Source organism: Ranitomeya variabilis, chromosome 1, assembly GCF_051348905.1.
Source record: "Ranitomeya variabilis isolate aRanVar5 chromosome 1, aRanVar5.hap1, whole genome shotgun sequence".
Taxonomy (NCBI): domain Eukaryota; kingdom Metazoa; phylum Chordata; class Amphibia; order Anura; family Dendrobatidae; genus Ranitomeya; species Ranitomeya variabilis.
Window position 1 is genome coordinate 697,333,345 of NC_135232.1, and position 20,441 is coordinate 697,353,785.

Genomic DNA, 20,441 nt, shown 5'->3' on the forward strand with positions numbered 1-20,441 from the left:
GAATTACATGTGGAAATATATACTTAACAAAAAAGTGTGAACTGAAATTATGTCTTATATTCTAGGTTCTTCAAAGTAGCCACCTTTTGCTTTGATTACTGCTTTGCACACTCTTGATGAGCTTCAAGAGGTAGTCACCAGGAATGGTCTTCCAACAATCTTGAAGGAGTTCCCAGAGATGCTTAGCACTTGTTGGCCGTTTTGCCTTCACTCTGCAGTCCAGCTCACCCCAAACCATCTCGATTGGGTTCAGGTCTGGTGTCTGTGGAGGCCAGGTCATCTGGCGTAGCACCCCATCACTCTTCTTCTTGGTCAAATAGCCCTTACACAGCCTGGAGGTGTGTTTGGGGTCATTGTTCTGTTGAAAAATAAATGATGGTCCAACTAAATGCAAACCAGATGGAATAGCATGCTGCTGCACGATGCTGTGGTAGCCATGCTGGTTCAGTATGCCTGCAATTTTGAATAAATCCCCAACAGTGTCACCAGCAAAGCACCCCCACACCATCACACCTCCTCCTCCATGCTTCACGGTGGGAGCCAGGCATGTAGAGTCCATCCGTTCACCTTTTCTGCGTTGCACAAAGACACGGTAGTTGGAACCAAAGATCTCAAATTTGGACTCATCAGACCAAAGCACAGATTTCCACTGGTTTAATGTCCATGCCTTGTGTTCTTTAGCCCAAACAAGTCTCTTCTACTTGTTTCCTGTCCTTAGCAGTGGCTTCCTAGCAGCTATTTTACCATGAAGGCCTGCTGCACAAAGTCTCCTCTTAGCAGTTGTTTTAGAGATGTGTCTGCTGCTAGAACTCTATGTGGCATTGACCTGGTCTCTAATCTGAGCTGCCATTAACCTGCGATTTCTGAGGCTGGTGACTCGGATAAACTTATCCTCAGAAGCAGAGGTGACTCTTGGTCTTCCTTTCCTCGGGCGGTCCTCATGTGAGCCAGTTTCTTTGTAGCGCTTGATGGTTTTTGCCACTGCACTTGGGGACACTTTCAAAGTTTGCCCAATTTTTCGGACTGACTGACCTTCATTTCTTAGAGTAATGATGGCCAGTCATTTTTCTTTACTTAACTGCTTTTTTCTTGCCATTTGCCACTTGCGAGTGGCGGTTGTTTATCGCCCTCCAGGCTCCTCCCACCAGTTTCTAGACCACTTTGCCACCTGGATTACCCACTTCCTATCCTGTGACATCCCTGCCCTCATCATGGGAGACTTTAACATCCCCATCAATGATCCCCTCTCCCAATCTGCCTCATCTTTTTTCTCTAACATCTTCATTCGGCCTCTCACAGTTTACTAATTCTCCTACGCATGAGGACGGGAATACTCTGGACCTGGTTTTCTCCCGTCCCGTCTCGCTGCACGACTTTACTAACTCCCCTCTCCCGCTCTCGGACCACAACCTTCTTTCCTTCTCTGTCAAGAATTGTCTGCTCACCCGGAACACCCCCACCTACCACACTTATTGGAATATACGTACCATTAATACCCAGCAGCTTATGGACAATCTCCACACATCTTTAGCCCCATCTCCTCCCTCTCCTGTCCAGACTTAGCATTGTCACACTTCAATAATACACTGAAGAATGCCCTAGATGAAGCAGCACCTTCCACACGCAGAAAGACCCGACACAGGCAACGGCAGCCCTGGCACACTATGCAAACACGCTTTCTTCAGCGTTGCTCAAGGTGTGCAGAGCGGCAGTGGAGAAAATCTCTCTTAGCAGAAGACGTCATTCATGCTCAAAACCTATAACTCTGCCCTTCATCTGGCCAAACAATCCTACTTCACCACACTCATCACCTCACTATCCAACAACCCAAAACAACTTTTTGAAACCTTACACTCCCTCCTGAAACCTAAAGTACAGGCTCCCATCACCAACCTCAGCGGTGAGGATCTGGCCACATTTCCTAGAAAAAAATCAACCACATCCATCAGGATATCTCAGCCCAATCTCCTCAGTGCCTGGAGCCCCTGCCCTGCCGCACCTCAAGCTCACTAGACATCTTTGAGCCTGCATCAGAAGTTTTCAAGCTCCTCGCTTCTGCTCGGCCTACCACCTGCAACAGTGACCGCATTCCTTCACATCTCCTGCAGTCTCTCTCACCAGTGGTCACCACTCACCTGACTAAAATATTTAACCTCTTTCTTCAGGTATCTTTCCCTCATTTAAACATGCCATCATAACCCCTTTACTTAAAAAGCCATCCCTGGACCAGAACTGCACTGCTAACTACAGACCTGTCTCTAACCTTTCCTTCATCTCTAAACTCCTGGAACGCTTGGTCCATTCCCGTCTAATCCGCTATCTCTCGGATAAGTTTCTTCTCGACCCCTTACAATATGGTTTCTGCTCTTTACACTCCACTGAAACTGCCCTCACTAAAGTCTCTAATGATCTAATAACAGCTAAATCCAAAGGTCATTGTTCCCTGCTGATTCTCCTGTATCTCTCCGCAGCATTCGACACTGCGGATCATCAGCTCCTCCTCTCTATGCTCCGCTCTATAGGCCTCAAGGACACAGCCCTCTACTGGTTCTCCTTCTACCTCTCTGACCGCTCCTTCACTGTATCTTTTTCCGGCTCCTCTTCCTCTCCTCGTCCCCCTTACTATCGGGGTTCCGCAGGGCTCAGTCCTAGGCCCGCTCCTCTTCTCTCTATACACTACCCCTATTGGACAAACAATCAGATTTGGGTTCCAGTATCATCTCTATGCTGACGACACCCAATTATACACTTCTTCCCCTGACATCACCCTTACCCTAATTCAAAATACCAAGGATTGTCTGTCTGCTGTCTCTAACATCATGTCCTCCCTCTATCTAAAACTAAATCTCTCCAAAACGGAACTTCTTGTGTTTCTCCCTTCTACTAACCTCACTCTACCCAACATCGAAATTACCCTGGAGGGATCAACCATAACTCCCAAGCAGCATGCCCGCTGTTCTGGGGGTCACATTCGACACCGAACTTTCTTTTACTCCCTATATCCAATCACTCACTTGCTCTTGTCACCTGCATCTTAAAAACATCTCCAGAATCCGACCTTTTCTCACCTTTGAAACTGCTAAAGGTACCTTCACACTAAGCGACTTTGCAACGATAATGATAGCGATCTGTGACGTTGCAGCGTCCTGGATAGCGATATCGTTGTGTTTGACACGCAGCAGCGATCTGGATCCTGCTGTGATATCGCTGGTCGTTGCTGAAAGTTCAGAACTTTATTTGGTCGTCAGATCGGCGTGTATCGTTGTGTTTGACAGCAAAAGCAACGATGCCAGCGATATTTTACAATGGTAACCAGGGTAAATATCGGGTTACTACGCGCAGGGCCACGCTTAGTAACCCCATATTTACTCTGGTTACCATTGTAAAAGTTAAAAAAAAAAAGTACATACTCACCCTCAGATGTCTGTCACGTCCCCCGGCGTCCGCGCTGCTGCTCAGAGCTTCCTGCACTGAATGTGTCAGTGCCGGCCGGAAAGCAAAGCACAGCGGTGATGTCAACGCTCTGCTGTTAGGGCCGGCGCTCACACAGTGCAGGGAAGCGGACGCCGGGGGACGCGAATGTAAGTATGTAGTTTGTTTTTTTACATTTTACACTGGTAACCAGGGTAAACATTGTGTTACTAAGCGCGGCCCTGCGCTTAGCAACCCGATGTTTACCCTGGTTACCGGGGGACTTTGGCATTGTTGTTCGCTGGAGAGCTGTCTGTGCGACAGCTCTCCAGTGACCACACAGCGACGCTGCAGCGATCGGCATCGTTGTCGATATCGCTGCAGCGTCGCTTAGTGTGAAGGTACCTTAAGACTCTTACTGTCGCTCTTATTAATTCCCGTCTGGACTACTGCAACTCTCTTCTGATCAGTCTCCCTCTTATCAAACTTTCTCCTCTCCAATCCATCTTGAATGCGGCTGCCAGGGTCATATTTCTGTTCAGCAGCTTCACCGATGCCTCCATCTTGTGCCAGTCATTACACAGCCTACCCATTCGCTACAGGGTCCAGTACAAACTCATCTCTCTCACCCACAAAGCTCTCCAGTTCTCCACCGCCTTATATCTCCTCTCTGTCTATCGTCTTACACATGCCCTCCGTTCTACAAATGACCTAAGACTAGCATCCCCCGTAATCTGAACCTCACACCTCCGTCTCCAAGACTTCTCTCGTGCTGCGCCAGCTCTCTGGAATGTACTTCCTCAGACGATCAGACTGATACCGAGCCCCGACCTATTCAAGCGAGCTTTAAAAACCCATCTGTTCAAACAAGCCTACCACATCAACTACTCCGTAAACTAACTTTGCCCTGTTCCCTCCTTCCAAATATTATTCTGAATCCTCACCCTACTATTCATCTCCACACTCTCCATGCTCATAACTGCACTTGATACTTGACTATTGCACTTAAACACATGGGCTGATGACCGGATCATGCAGCTTTATATGAAAATCCCTATTTATTATAATTGCCAGACCTAAAATAACGAGCACTTTTCACCTATTGTGTCCCCCCCCATTTCCTTGTAGATTGTAAGCTTGCGAGCAGGGACCTCACTCCTAATGTCACTGTTTAAATTGTCTTAACTTGTATTGAATTTGTCTGTACATGTCCCCGCTTAATTGTAAAGTGCTGCGGAATATGTTGGCGCTATATAAAGATTATTATTATTGCCATAATACAATTCTAACAGTCTATTCAGTAGGACTATCAGCTGTGTATCCGGATACCAGACTTATGGACAACACAACTGATGGTCCCAACCCCATTTATAAGGCAAGAAATCCCACTTATTAAACCTGACAGGGCACACCTGTGAAGTGAAAACCATTCCCGGTGACTACCTCTTGAAGCTCATCAAGAGAATGCCAAGAGTGTGCAAAGCAGTCATCAAAGCAAAAGGTGGCTACTTTGAAGAACCTAGAATATGAGACATAATTTCAGTTGTTTCACACTTTTTTGTTAAGTATATAATCCCACATGTGTTAATTCAAAGTTTTGATGCCTTCAGTGTGAATGTACAATTTTCATAGTCATGAAAATACAGAATAATCTTTAATTAAAAAAATGAGGCGTGTCCAAACTTTTGGTCTGTACGGTATATAATGCAAAATAAAGAAGAAATGACCACCCCTGCTAAAGGTAACATCGTGGCTCATTGGCCAATATTGTTGCTTTGTGGTGTGGGAAACCTGTGTACAAATCCTACCAAGGTGCACATCAGGAAGGACTTTGACTTATTTCTTTAGCTGTAGTTTCATTACTCTTTATACTGCAATATATTGGAGACATGATCACCTCCTATTCATCGTGGCTCAGTGGTTAGCACTGCTGTTATGCAGTGCAGGAAACCTGTGTTCAAATCCTACCAAGGAGAATATCGTAAAGGACCTTTGGTTATTTATTTAGCTGTAGTTTGAGTGCTCTTTCTATATACTGCAATATATAGATGAGATGACCATCTCTTACACAATGCAACATGGTGGCTCAGTGGTTAGCTGAGTTGTGTTACAGGGTAGGACACGAGTTCAAATCCTCTGTGCTGAAGACAATACTAAGTGTTTGGAATGTAAATCTTCTGGTTACTATGATGTGTAATGCATGTTTGTGAAAGAACAAATAACTATACAATAGTTTGTTTTTAAAAGAGAAAGAAATTAAAAAGTTAATTTAGGAAATTATTAAAATGTAGAATCATTCTCCTGGCATCACAAAAGGTGGTATTTTACATGTAGCAGTCAGAAATACATCCATGGTGGAGACCTCCTTCACATAACTACAACTATTTTTATCATCAATTCCGACAGTAACTGTTTAGAAGCCACTGTCAGAGAAATGACAGTAGCATCTAAACAGTAATTTCTAATATATAATGCAGTATATAGAACAATCAAACCCTCCGCTAAATATAACCTAACATCTTTCTACAAGTTCTACTTGGTAGGATTTGAACACAGGTTTCCTGCATTGTTACATTGCTAACCACTGAGCCTCTTTGCTGTTATTATGCCAAAAGTGGTAGTTTCTTCTATATTATGCAGATTTTTATAAGTTTCCTGAACCTGCAATGTTTTAATTCTTTGTTCTATAGAATAAATGACCCTACATAGGGCGGCTCAGTGGTTAGCATTGCTTTCAAACAATTATATATGTGTAGCCATTATTAATCCACCTCTCAGTGAAAAGAGTGTGCGCAAATTATGTATTTTTTGCTGGCGGAAATCGCACATGTTCATTCTTTTAAACGTCATTTAACTACTTCAGTTTTCTAAAACCACCAATGGTTAAAAGAATTTACCGGACCGCTCGTTCGGCATTTTATGCTTTGTACTTTACAAAACAAGACTATGTGATTGCTCAAAAGACGCCAGAAATCTTTTGATACTTTTTTTCTGTTGTTTTTTGTTTTATTCTTCATTATTCAAATGGAGAGAAAAAAAATACAATGTCACGAAAACCATGGAAAACTCTTCCCCCACCAAAAAGAAAAACCTGCTGTCGGACAAAACTGTCAGAAAAATATGCAGGGAACGACCAAAAAAATGATACAAAAAAAAAATAAAAAAAGGCAGCATTACCTGAAGTGTCTTCTGCTTGAAAAATTTGGTTTGACACATTCAGACGTCCATTTTTTGTGTATGAGCGCTGTGTTTTTTATGGATTTTCATGTGATAGTTTAAGGGGCCAATTACATGTCTGCAATTTTTCTCAGACCTATCAATCTTCTGACAATCACATAGACATGTCCGATTTTGATCCGAGGGATGGATTTAAAAAACAAAAACGCAACATGCCTTTTTTTTTTTTTTAACACATCAGCCATTTTTTCAAAACTCCTTCAGAAATGAAAAAGTGGAAGAATTTTGCAAAAGTTTTTGAAGCAGTTTTTAAGGAAGACTTTAGTGAGGATAAAAAAAAACCTCTGTGTGCACACAGCCTTCAATTTGTCATTTCCACATCTTTGCTGCCGGTGCTTTAATCTCTGACTTAATTGCCGTCACATTCTCAATGGGTAAAAATAGAACCGATTTCAGAGAAAATACGACTAGTTTTTGCAATCAGGTCAGGAGTAGATCTGCTAGACGGTGGCGGCGAGTGAAGAGAAGGCAGGAGAACAATACATTTACTGCATCTTCTCATCACGAATTGCAGATTTGTATCCTGGGGGGAGAAAACCAAGATTTGCTCCATCCATTTCCTCATTTACTGTATATCTTCTTCATTTAAATGGATTTGTGAAAATTATTAAACTGTGTAATTGCTTTTGTAGTCACAAAGGTACTTTTTCCACAGGAATACTCCGCAGATTGAATTTAATGAGATGCTGCTGAGTGTTTCCTGACTTTTTTTTTTGTGGTAATTGTTAATTTAAAGGGAATCTATAATCAGGTTTCTACTACCTAATCTGAGAACAGCATGATGTAGAAGCATCACCCTGATTTCAGTGTTGTATCATTTAGGGCCCGTGCACACGTTGCAGATTTGCCTGTGGAGTTTTCTGTGCAGATTCTGCATCTCTTGGCAGAAAACGCAGGGAAAAATCCGTGCGGATTTGATGCGTTTTTGAAAGCTAAATAAAGATCTATTATTTAACAAAAAAAAAAAAGAATTGTGATGTAATTTCTTGTCCAACCTCTTCATTTACATACTCCATTGAAGAATGTTTACACACACAGAAAGATAGATAGTAGATAGATAATAGATAAATATATAATAGATAGATCTATTTATATATACATCTATCTATCTATAGATCTATGTATTTAGCTCTTATCTATCTCTGATCTATCTATATATACATCTATCTATCCATTTGGCTTTATTATCTATCCTCTCGGGCTCGTTTCGGTTCCAGAAAAAGGGGCTCCTAAGATTCTGCTTAACTGCTGCGCACACGGTGATCCCGGGACATTGGAAATCCTCCCAATCTCCGAATGTGTCTGAATGGGTTAAGGAGATGACCAGCCTTCAAAGTATGGAAGAATTGTCCACTAAGGATAATGGTTCATTGGAGAAATATCTGCACGTTTGGAGTCCTTGGATTTTGTATATGGACTCTCAGTATTTTCAATCCCTCTTTTCTAAGCCATAAGGAAGATAAATTGAACAATACGGGTTAGACGGACGTCATTATAGGGGTGCAAGTTGCCCTCTTTTATATCAGACTTCATGGTTTCCCCTTATTCCTCTTCTTCGTCTCATTCTTTCCTTTCGTGTTTTTACCATTATTACTTGGCTTCTCTTGTTTGGGTCGCTCTCTTTCAGCGGATACTTCATATGTATCGCCACAGGTCATACAGTCTCCCTAGATAAGGGATACCTACATCCGCCATGGATTTATTTTTCTTTTCAGATTTTTTTGGACTTAATTGAAAATGACTTTTGACCTGAAAATTCTATTATGTCGGGACTTGTTGCCTACAGGTCTTGACATAAATGAGATTTCTTTTTGTACTCAGTAATTGTTATGTTGCTGAATACTTTGTTACTTGATTGTCCAGAATTTCTTTTCAATAAACCAGATTAAACATAACTTCCTCCCATCACAGGTCAATGATGCATACGTTATATTTCAGTACAATTTGCTGAATGTCATTTTTTGCATTGTGAAGAACTTTGTGTAGGTTAATTGCAGCATGACTATGTTTAACCACAAACTACTTTCCACTTAAGACAATGTAATCACCAAACACACCCAAATGTCTCCAGCGCGGGGGCAAAGTGCACCCAACACAACACTTGTACTCCGGCCCATGGTAAATAGATTACGGAGGGATTTCAGTAGAGAGGAAACAATGAAACATTAGAAAAAAATGCAAAACACTGGATCTCCGTATTTTCAATTTCCAGTCATTTGGATACATTGGGGGACGGTTGATTTCCAGATCTAAGGTTCTGAGAGAAACTATATGTGCAGAACGGATCATTCAACTACTCTGTAGCAACCAAAGAATGAGGCTAAAGCCATCAGATCCAGACAGCTGTCAGCCTGTATGCTGCCAAATGGGAAACGTCGTCTTTCTGACAGTAAGAATCTATGTATCCTGCATGTCCAGACCCGGCACAATGACACAGGGGGTCCGCATCCATGGCGTAGTGTGGGATACAAGCGCCCAGGATCTGGCAAGTATTGCGCCCCTAGCCAAGAAATATAGCCCCCTTATGCCACGTCCTGTATACTCACCTAATCCAAGGGACCGAGCACTCATCTCACCTGCACATAGAGCCCCTGATGTAACCTGAAAGATAAGAAAAACAGGTTAGATTATACTCACCCGGGGCGGTCCGGGTCCGATGGGCGTCGTGGTCCGGCGCCTCCCATCTTGTTATGGTGACGTCCTCTTCTTTTGCTTCCTGCCGCGGCTCCGGCGCAGGCGTACTTTGTCTGCCCTGTTGAGGGTAGAGCAAAGTACTACAGTGTGCAGGTGCCAGAAAAGGTCAGAGAGGCCCGGCGCCTGCGCACTGCAGTACTTTGCTCTGCCCTCAACAGGGCACACAAAGTACGCCTGCGCCAGAGCCGCAGTGTGAAGACAAGAAGAGAAGGACATCATATGAAGATAGGAGGCGCTGGACCCGGATCGCGACGCCCATCGGACCAGACCGCACCGGACCGCCCCCTGGTGAGTATAATCTAACGTGTTTTTCTTATCTTTCAGGTTACATCGGGGGCTTATCTGTAGCATTACAGAATGCTATAGATAACTCCCTGATGGCGGTGGCCGCAGTTTATAGGCCAAAAATGGGGTGACAGATTCCCTTTAACTCTCAGCACAACCATCAAATCTAACTAAATCAGCATCACTTTGACTCCTAAACAAAGTGGTTTTCACTTGGACATCTGGGGCTCCAGGTGAGAAGTCCGCTGTCCCGTATCTTTGGCGGTATGGACACCAATTTTTTTTTATTTTTTTTTTAACGTCCTTCAGCTCGACCTCGAGCCATGGCAACTTGATGGATGAACGATTTGTAGGAACATTAATCTTGTGTAAGCCTAGATAGGTCCACCAGGGTCTTCTCCGCCATTATCTGAATAGCATCAATCCATCGGGTTGCTGGTCTTCCTCTTTGCCTTGTTCCTCCTATTCTTCCGACCTTCTCCAGTGATCACTGTCATCGTATGATGTGTCCAAAGTAGGCAAGTCGTAGCTTGGTGATCCATGCTTCCAGCGACATGGCTGGCAAGATTTGTTCCAAAATTGCTTTGCCATCCATGATATTAATAACGTCCTTCTCCAGCACATTTCAAAGGCGTCGATTCTTCTTAGGGGGTGCAAAATTTCAAAAGAAGGAAAAAGGATACTCTGAAATCGCAGTGGGGTGGCCCCTTCCTTCCTCCATATGCTATATGTGACAAATTATTTACCACACGGAGGATTTTGCATAAACTTGTCCTTTTTTTTTTTATACTATGTGCACTATGTGTACAATGTATCCAGCACAGATGTGAATATTGTCATTTCTTGCATCCAACGATATAGAAATATAATTTTGCAATTATCCAACAAGATACATTCTGTTCTTTGCAAGCATAGTCTTCGTGCACAAAGTCCCTTTTAATTCCTGATTTATATGCGCTGGGAAGGATGCTGCGATTCTCCCCCAGGAGAGGTCAGCGGGAGGATGACCGCAGCGCATAATAATCCGGGTTTATATAACAGTGCCAGGTCAGGTGAAGCCTCTTCTCTCTATTGCATAACCAGCTTTCTGCAGCCAGATCTCCATCCGCTCTGTATTTGATGTGTTCCGGCTTCTACATTTCCCATTATATAACCCCGGTCATCACCTTTCTTTTTTTACTCCAGAAACGTAGCTGGGAAATAATAAAGCTATGCTAATTTCCCAGCCCCTTTTGATTCCTGATCAAAGATGCTATAGAATTGTTGTGCTGAATTTTCCTGTGTACCTTGTACAAAGAATAAATATAGCTTTTTTACAATGTGCCATCAGACCTGAGGGCAGATTTAATAAGATGGAGGTGCTAGAAGTGGCTGTAGTGGCGAAGCTCAGGTCACCGTCAGAGGGTCACCCATATATATGGCTCATATTAGCCAATTATATGTATGGAAATACAATAAGCACAGTCTGGTTGCTGGAAATCAATTCACCACGTCTTCTATATGTGAAGTTTTATTATAGAAGACGTTTTCCAGCATGCAAGAATCCTGCCAACAAACAGAGTTAATGGGTGTGCGCTGTCCAGCAGGTGTAATCAGCGCCACGATGTGACCAATGGGGACAGTACCACATCCTAAACTCCCAGCATATTTACTGGGAGTTTTAGATACTGCCTGACCTCGTGTGCATCCCAATTTTGACCAGCTTGTACTTAGACAAGTGTTTCTCAACTCCGGTCCTCAAGACCCCACAACAGGTCATGTTTTCAGGATTTCCTTAGTATTGCACAGGTGATAATTTCATCACCTGCTCAAGCATTAATTCCATCGCCTGTGCAATACTAAGGAAATCCTGAAAACATGACCTGTTGTGGGGTCTTGAGGACTGGAGTTGAGAAACACTTAGACCTTATCTTCTCTGTTCTCACACCTGTCTGTCTGGTATCTGACCTTTGGTTATACCTCTGGCTATAGTTTGGTCTTCCGATTCTATCACAGTTTTCTGCCTCCCATGATTATGATCCATCTCCATTTGACCACTCTTGTCCGAGTCTCGCTGCTCCAGCCAGCAGCCACTCCGTGGACGCAACTCAGGGGGCCCAGTAGCAAGTCTAGATAGCTGTTAAGGCCGGGGTTCTTCTGGGATCTGCCTGATGGAGTGGTTAGTACCTAGCCTGTTTGAGCTGATAATTGTATCTGTTGTGCCATAAAAAAATGGATAAGAGGCTTTTGTGAGTTTAGAGTTTCATTTATCCATAGGGATGTGGGGCCGAATTCATGATTGCATTTTCACCAGTTTTTTGGGACACTAATTAATCTCAATTAATGACTTCGATTTGCGACAAATTAATGAAACGATTTGCACCTTTTTTTCAAATGGTCCTTCTTTGTTTCATTTTCTAATTTAATTGTCGTTTAATTTAGAATTTTTGGTGATAGAGCTTTTTCAGATATACGCCAGTTCAAAGTCACTTTTTTTTTTTTTATACATTATGCAAGACATGTGACTTTTTGCATTTACACTAAACTGTTAAAAGCAGGGAAAAATATACAATTTGTGGCTTTACTCAAATTGGCAAACTTGAATTTTACGTAATTTGGTGCAAACACATCAGTGAAAACTGCAAATTAAAATAGAGAAGTTAAAAAAAATGCGAATGTTGAATCAGGCCCACAGTTTTGCATACTTTTTTTTAGGCAGTATTATGGCCTTCAAATCAAAATCTCCACTAAATTGAATCATTACATCCCGGGGACCTTATTCTAAAGCTAGTTTAATCACAGGTCATAATGTGACCTAGGGGTGGACATACATTAGTGCAACCACCCCAAAGGGTCCAATTCTACATTCAAAACAGCAAAAAGTTTCTGTCACAGATACATAAAGGGTGTAAAGGGCCCAAATACTGCTTGGACATAGGGATCCTCTTCTGTTTGTGTCCACCTGCCTTGATTACCTCCCAGTTTTGTCCTTCCTGATTCTGTCCAGGCTTCATTTGACCATTCTTGTCTCAGTCTCGCTGCTCCGGCCAGCAGCCACTCCATGGACACAACTCAGGGGGCTTCATGCATGGTTAGATTGGTCTATAGCTGTATTTGCACTCCAACTAGGGCCTGGCCATGCAGAGCTTGCTGGTTGCCCAAAGTCTGGGACAGAGCTCGGATCATAAAGGGACTACGGGTGATAAACTGGCAGATGTTGTGAGGATTAGCGTAATATCTCCACATATTTGTGCACTCAGTCCTCATAAAGAACAGTCGTGCAGGAAACATTTCCCCTCTGTGCATTGGTGCTGTGCCTTTCCCAGGCTGGATAAATCCTGTGCATTTCAGGTCTTACGGGGTTTAACTCATCATTGCCAGCAGCAATGTGCTGCTGTATATATACTAATATGGAGAAAAGTCATCCGGGAATGCAGCCATATGAGGGTATAGCGCAAGGCCTGGCCTCAGTCACTAAATAAGGAAGGAGACACTAAGTCATCTGCCTGCAGCTACAACCTTCATCATCGTACTGACGGCAGAGAGTAGTTATATACAGGGCGGTGTCATGTCCACACATCAGACATTGGGCTTTGCACTAGATCGTTGTGGTGCATGAAGCTCGCAAACATAAATAAAGCCAAACTACCAGGTCACTACGGGGAAATACTGGGGAATTGGAGAATGCTGTGAATAGACGGGATGGGAGGTAGACAGCTGTGACTGCTAGGGAGGTGAAGGAATAAACAGATGTGATTAATAGGGAAGGGATGCCACTGTATTATTAGAGGGAAGGAAGAGATATTGCTGCCTAAGAAGGCTTAAAGGGAATCTGTCAGAAAGATCACCCCTCCTAAGCCGTCTATATGGGCACGCAGGTCATAGAAAGTTGAATAAAATGATACCTTAGCTGCGATCCAGCGTCTTATTGCAGGGAATTCCACATTTTTCTTAATATGTAAATGAGCTGTTAAGAGCTAAGGGCCGGGCATAGATCTTCCAGAGAATCTGCCTCCAGAGAATTACCAGCGGGGTCGTTACCAGTGTGAGACATGTAATGACTGACAGTCATACTAATGACATGTGCCCTTTAAAAAGAAACTCATTTGCAATATTTAAGGTTTTTTTTCCGTTTTTTTACCTAGTGTAAATGGTGTGGTTCCCCAGAATCTGTGTTGCTCTTGTGCCTCTGCTTTCCTGACGAATTACATACATGGCCACCTTCGAGGATAACCTAACATAAATTAGTCCTGGACAGACCGGCTAGTATCTAGGATTTGCATTTGTAGCCTTATTGGATTTTTCAGGTTTTGCGTCCTAAGGCTTTGTGCACAAAGTATACTGTTGCTGCGTAAAATAGGAAAACGGGTGAAAAACACGGAAACACTTGACACACTGCAAATGTGAAAAAATGCTTTGAAGGATCAAATCTGCAAGAAAAAAAAACAATATGATTTTAGAAATCTCATTCACTTCACTGGTACTGTAAAACACTGTGGGATTTCCCCCCCCGCAAAAACGCAATATATGTACAAGCCCTAATGGAGTTAAAGAAAACCTGTCACTTGCCAAAAATGTAATTTTTCTTTTGCTCCCGTGCCTCTCCATTGCCATAATCCTCACTACTAGTAGTTAGTGTTAAAGAGAACCTGCCACTTGTCATAAATATGTAATTTTTCCCCTAGTGTAAATGCCGATGTTCTCCTAAATCCGGCGCTGTTTTTCTTTTTTCCGTGCCTTTTCGTTCCTTAGATATGCACCCCTTCTTCCCTGTATAATAAATTTAGTCTTTTTATCCAAGTAGGTGTGGTCCTCAACTATTCTGTGGGTGTCTTCTTGTGCACCACACCCCTTTGGCTAACAAGACTAGAAATATATAAACAGAGAAGAAGAGGCCATATCTTGGGAATACAGAGGCGTAGAAATAAAAGAAAAACATTGCCGAATTCAGGAGAAAAGCGGTATTTACACCACGTAAAGAGATTCCATGTTTCTGGTTAATCATGGTTATAGAACAAGGATAATAAAAATAAGGAAAAAATGAGTTTATTATTCACAAACTGAAAAAGAAACAAAAAAAAGAAGAAGCATATTGTGTGAGGATCGTCCCTGGAAGAGGAGGCGAGTGCCCGGTCTGGGGTCCATGTGCTGTTTACAGTTGCATTTTTCCATCCGTCAGTCTATATAAGGCATTTTAGAATGACAAGGACAGAACGTACTGGTTTTTTTCCTACAAGAATGCTTAAAATAAACTCTTGGTGGCAAAGGTTAGGTACCCGGTGTGACCCACGGTTTCCCTTGGAGAAACGCCACTTTTGAACAATGCATTGCCCTGCTGGGACGAGGACCCTTGCTTGGATGCGTCGCTGTTCCCAGACATTCCTTTTTCTTCTACGGCTTTTCCGAAATCTGGGATTTGCAGACTGACCGTCCGTACATCGTACACCCGGAGTAGAATTTCCAGAGTGTTGATCTCTGTAAAGCCGTGTTCTTCCAGAGCCAGACACGTTCGCTGAACTTGTTCAATGCAGGGAGAAAAGGAACAGATTCTGCCACCTGCAACACATAAAAGGATACATTAGTCCTACCACTCCTGTGCACGAGGCGCGTTTTCCTTAGAAGAGTCCGTTCCTTGGTAGAATATTGAAGGACTGCAATATATAGTACAAGTGATCAAAAATTGGCATGTACAAGTCCCCTGGGGAGGGGAGACACAAAAAAACCCCCAAAAGTTAAAAAATAAATGAAAGTTTGAATCCACCCTCGCTCCCTCCCTACTTTTCGCCGTCCAAAAGTAAATAACATATTTGGGATTGTTGCATCAGGAACAGTCCGATGTGTAAAAACATAAAATGATCTGGTAAATGGGGGGGGGGGGGGGAGGGGAAGAGAAACATTCAGGATTGTACGTTTTTGTTCACTGCACTCGCTCCGAAAAAAATACAATAAAAAGTGACCGAAACATTCTATCTACCCCCAAAATGGAACCAACAGAAAAGACAGCTTGCCACTAGAAAAGCCCTGACGGCATCTTCAATGGAAAAATTAAGTTATGAGTCTCAGAAAATGATGAGAAAAACCCACTGCAGCCAATCAGTGAGCTAAGCGGGTCATTTCGCCTACTCAGGCAGAGCCGTTGAGCTCAGTGATTGACTGCAGCGACTTCAGCAATAACAGCAGCGGCAGAGACCCAGTGCCGGACCTGGGGAGGGCGAGTAAAGTACATGGGTAATATTTTTCAGACATGTGAAAATTGTTATAGCCACTAGCGGTTACAATGTGGAAACCCAACTGTAACGGCAAAGATGAGGCCGGCATTTGTGAGGACTCTTCCTTTAAACAATGCCATCATCACATGCTCAGCTTTGTCGCAGCACGTCCTGTAAATATACCGATGCGAGCGCAGCTTGATTACTTTTCTCGGGCAGCGCCGCCATAAATCTGCAGCTCCGACATCTATTGCTAGAAGATAATTAGAATCCTATACAAAACAAACCCAAGAAAGGAATAACTGAGCAGCCGAGCCGATCCAGAAAAGCCGCGCGGAGCTTACAGAGCATTGTAATTCTACGCATGGCTTCAGTCTTCATTTATGGAGGCACCTAATAACTATTCTTCATCTGCAGACATCCAGTGAATAATAAAGGAGGCCAGAAATCAGCTCTGCCCTCATTTTCGCCTATTTTCTTTATAAAAAATAATAATTATGTAATATTTGCACATTATCAGATACCTCAAGACGGAAAGGTTCACAAGTGTCGCCCGATGTCTAGGAGGCGCCACTTCTTGTTTTCCTCCTTTGAACACGATTGGCTTCGAGCAATTTTATAAAAGGGCAGACAAAGGCTCGGTCAATTCCATATTGGTTAGCGGCAGCTTCTGATCAAAGTTTAATCCTCAGATTTGCAGCCCAATTAATCAAAGAAATTACTGTTTGAAACATCACAGCTTTGCTCTGCTGCCGAAAAACATGTCAAGACCTTGTATAAGTGCTGCGACCCAGATCAGGTACAGGTACAAAAATAGAGAGAAAATTAACCCGATTAGAAGAGTTTCTGGAGAGGAAAACTGAGGGGAACTGTGACCGGCAAAAATGTACAGTGCATATTATTAGCAGCTCAGCCTGTTCACATGGAGCGATGTGCTGCCAACATGAGCTAGATGGCAGATATGTCTTTACAGGCCCGAAAGAGCATTCAGGTTTACCGGGCTGCGAATCTTGACAAAATATTCACATCTCCTTGCTCCTTGTAGTCACATCTGGGCGCTGCCATAAGCATCAGGCCCGGGCTCAGCGCCCATCACCATCGGCCCCTGGGCACTGTCAACATCGGCCCAGCCCCTTGGCGCCCTTCACCATCGGCCCGGCCCTTGGGCACCCGTCACCATCGGCCCAGCCCCTCAAAGCCCGTCACCATAGGCCCGACCCCTCAAAGCCCGTCACCATAGGCCCACCCCCCTTGAAGCCCGTCACCATCGACCCGGCCCCTTGATGCCCGTCACCATAGGCCCGACCCCTCAAAGCCCGTCACCATAGGCCCAGCCCGTCACCATAGGCCCTACCCCTCGATGCCCATCACCATATGCCCAATCTCCTCGAAGCCCGTCACCATCTGCCTGGCCCCTCGAAGCCCGTCACCATCGGTCCAGCCCCTCGGTGTCTGTCACCAGCAACCTAGCCCTTGGAGGATGTCTGTTTCTGCCTCTAGATTCTCCCTCCTACCTAGAATTTTAAAAGCACCAAGTGTCATCTTCTATCTCAGTGAAGAAGGGAAAATAAAAAAAAAAAAATAAAAAAATAAAAATCAGGAGACCACTGCAGCCAGTCAAGTCAACAATTGATTGTCCACAGTGGTCACATTCCATCTGAAAGGAAAGAAACCACTTCTTTCAAGTAAGACAGAACACGACTGCTGATTGGCTCCAGCGGTCACCCATCACCCCCACCTAAAGAGGAAGCCCGTAGATAAGTGTGCAGTACTGGTACCAGTACAGAGGAGCAACGAGAATCGGGGGGGGGGGGGGGTTGGGGGTGAATGCCGACCGCTGCGCTCTGACCAGGCGGACCACTAGCGCCTATGCGCAGGTTAAATAAGTTACTAATCTACTTAAAATAGCCTGCGTGTCCCAATCCCCCAGTAGCAGCTCCGTCCCTGTGTGATACATAGGGCAGCGTTTTGTGTACCAGTGCTTATTTCGACAGCCAGACCAGCCCCCTCTTCTGCCACAGCCGATGCACTGACATGGGGGCTGGCTTAGTTGCCGACTTAGTCAGCCAATACTATACAGATTTTTTTAGGATTCAGATGCTGATCTTTAGGAACACACGGATGGGGCACTCGGTGGGAATATCCGATCTATGGAAAGCAGATGTGCAGATGTGACAACGCAGCGTTATAGATTCCAGCTCCGGACTATGATCTCACCAGGATACGGGAGGCCAGGAACGGCTCAGGCACTTGCTGACATAAGGAGCGTATGCCAGGTTTTTTTTTCTTTGACATTCACAACACAGCTAATTAATGAGATTAACAAGGAATTAATTTGGCTCATTCTGCAGCAGAAGATGATGGTGACTGCAACGAGCGCCGGACTCCGATGTGGAAAAGCAGCTTCAGTAGCAGCTTTGCTGGGGATATTTAGAGAGCGAGCACAGGGTTCTTTGTACCCGGTCATATGATGATTGATGGATGATGAGGATAATGATGACGTCAGCCCCTGAACTCTTCTTCCTCCACAAAGAAGTCAGCAGCCGTGTTGGAAGCTCCAGAAGTTCAAATTGATTTTATAGGATCACATCGCCCATTCTGTGCTGATGCTCTCCTCCAGCCCCTGTAAACCAGTGATGGCATTTATACATGTGACCTAGGAAGCCAATTACTGATTGTAGATGTAACGAGTAGACAACAATGAGCTGGACACTGGGCCAGCGATGGCACGCCAATGAGCTTGCCCCCTCGGTCAGAGATGGCACGCCAATGAGATCGCCCCCTCGGTCAGAGATGGCACGCCAATGAGCTCGCTCCTTCACTCAGAGATGGCACGCCATTGAGATCGCCCCCTCGGTCAGAGATGGCACACCAATGAGCTTGCCCCCTCGGTCAGAGATGGCACGCCAATGAGATCGCCCCCTCGGTCAGAGATGGCACGCCAATGAGATCGCCCCCTCGGTCAGAGATGGCACGCCAATGAGCTCGCCCCCTCGGTCAGAGATGGCACGCCAATGAGCTCGCCTCCTCGGTCAGAGATGGCACGCCAATGAGATCGCCCCCTCGGTCAGAGATGGCACGCCAATGAGCTCGCTCCTTCAGTCAGAGATGGCACGCCATTGAGATCGCCCCCTCGGTCAGAGATGGCACGCCAATGAGCTCGCCCCCTCGGTCAGAGATGGCACGCCAATGAGCTCGCCCCCTCGGTCAGAGATGGCACGCCAATGAGCTCGCCCCCTCGGTCAGAGATGGCACGCCAATGAGATCGCCCCCTCGGTCAGAGATGGCACGCCAATGAGATTGCCCCCTCGGTCAGAGATGGCACGCCAATGAGCTCGCCCCTTCAGTCAGAGATGGCACGCCAATGAGATCGCCCCCTCGGTCAGAGAAGGCACGCCAATGAGCTCGCCCCCTCGGTCAGAGATGGCACGCCAATGAGATCGCCCCCTCGGTCAGAGATGGCACGCCAATGAGCTCGCTCCTTCAGTCAGAGATGGCACGCCATTGAGATCGCCCCCTCGGTCAGAGATGGCACGCCAATGAGCTCGCCCCCTCGGTCAGAGATGGCACGCCAATGAGCTCGCCCCCTCGGTCAGAGATGGCACGCCAATGAGATCGCCCCCTCGGTCAGAGATGGCACGCCAATGAGCTCGCCCCTTCAGTCAGAGATGGCACGCCAATGAGCTCACCCCCTCGGTCAGAGATGGCACGCCAATGAGATCACCCCTCTCAGTCAGAGATGGCACGCCAATGAGATTGCCTCCTCGGTCAGAGATGGCACGCCAATGAGATTGTCCCCTCGGTCAGAGATGGCACGCCAATGAGATCGCCCCCTCGGCCAGCGATGGCACGCCAATGAGCTCGGCCAGCAACAACATGTCCATGAGTTCACCCCCTTGGACAGAGTCAGCACAAATGAGCTCACTCTGTCGGCGACAAGGATCCCATCACCTTGCCCAGCGATGGCGACAATGAGCTCGCCCGCAACGGCATCCCAATGTGCTTGCTCCCTCAGCCTGAGATGGCACTCCAGTGAGCTTGCCCGCTTGTCCAGTGATGGCGCTAGTGAGCTCACCTCGTTGGCCAATGACAGAGCCGCTGTTGGCGCTAATGAGCTCGCCACTGCCCATGATGGCATCAATGTGCTCATCAACTTGGCCAGCAAAGGCACCAATAAGCTCACCACCTTGAAAAGTGATTGGCTGCAGTGGTCACACAGCATCACTAGAGAAGGGTGAACAGAGCAGTGGGGTATCAGGGCAGCACTGGCAAAGAGAGTAGTACTCATGTTATTTTATACAATTGTGAGCAATTTGTAAAACTAAAATTAAAATATTGGACTTTTCATCTGCAGAACTATTCCTGTCCATGCGCTATTAGCGGATGTGGATAAAGCATCGGCACCCCACTCAGGACCCACCTTCTATATGCCAAAATGGAGGACTGCTCTGTAAGCTCTGAATGGCCGGCATGTAATGTATATCGAGTGTCTGCTTCTCCCAGTGATAAAAGCTCAGAGGGAAGGAAGCGCAGATTAGTCTATTAATGCACAGGCTTACCCCTAAAGGGGATCTTCTCGTGAGCCAGTCCCTTTAAATTCCCTGCCAGGAGCAATCAAACCAATGA

At 45.1% G+C, this 20,441-nt stretch overlaps 1 protein-coding gene and 1 long non-coding RNA gene across 4 annotated transcripts in view; one reads left to right on the forward strand and one right to left on the reverse strand.

Moving 5' to 3' along the window:
* The window catches only part of LOC143777021 (uncharacterized), a 153,685-nt gene that overhangs the window by 104,390 nt on the left and 28,854 nt on the right, over window positions 1-20,441 (forward strand). The window lies entirely within an intron of this gene.
* Window positions 14,631-20,441, reverse strand: part of TRMT61A (tRNA methyltransferase 61A) — a 30,336-nt gene continuing 24,525 nt past the window's right edge. For all 3 annotated transcript variants that reach the window (XM_077266897.1, XM_077266890.1, XM_077266905.1), the window contains one exon: window positions 14,631-15,162. In XM_077266897.1, the coding sequence (XP_077123012.1) occupies window positions 14,849-15,162 (314 nt within the window). In that variant the 3' untranslated portion in view covers window positions 14,631-14,848. The remainder of the gene's footprint in view (window positions 15,163-20,441) is intronic.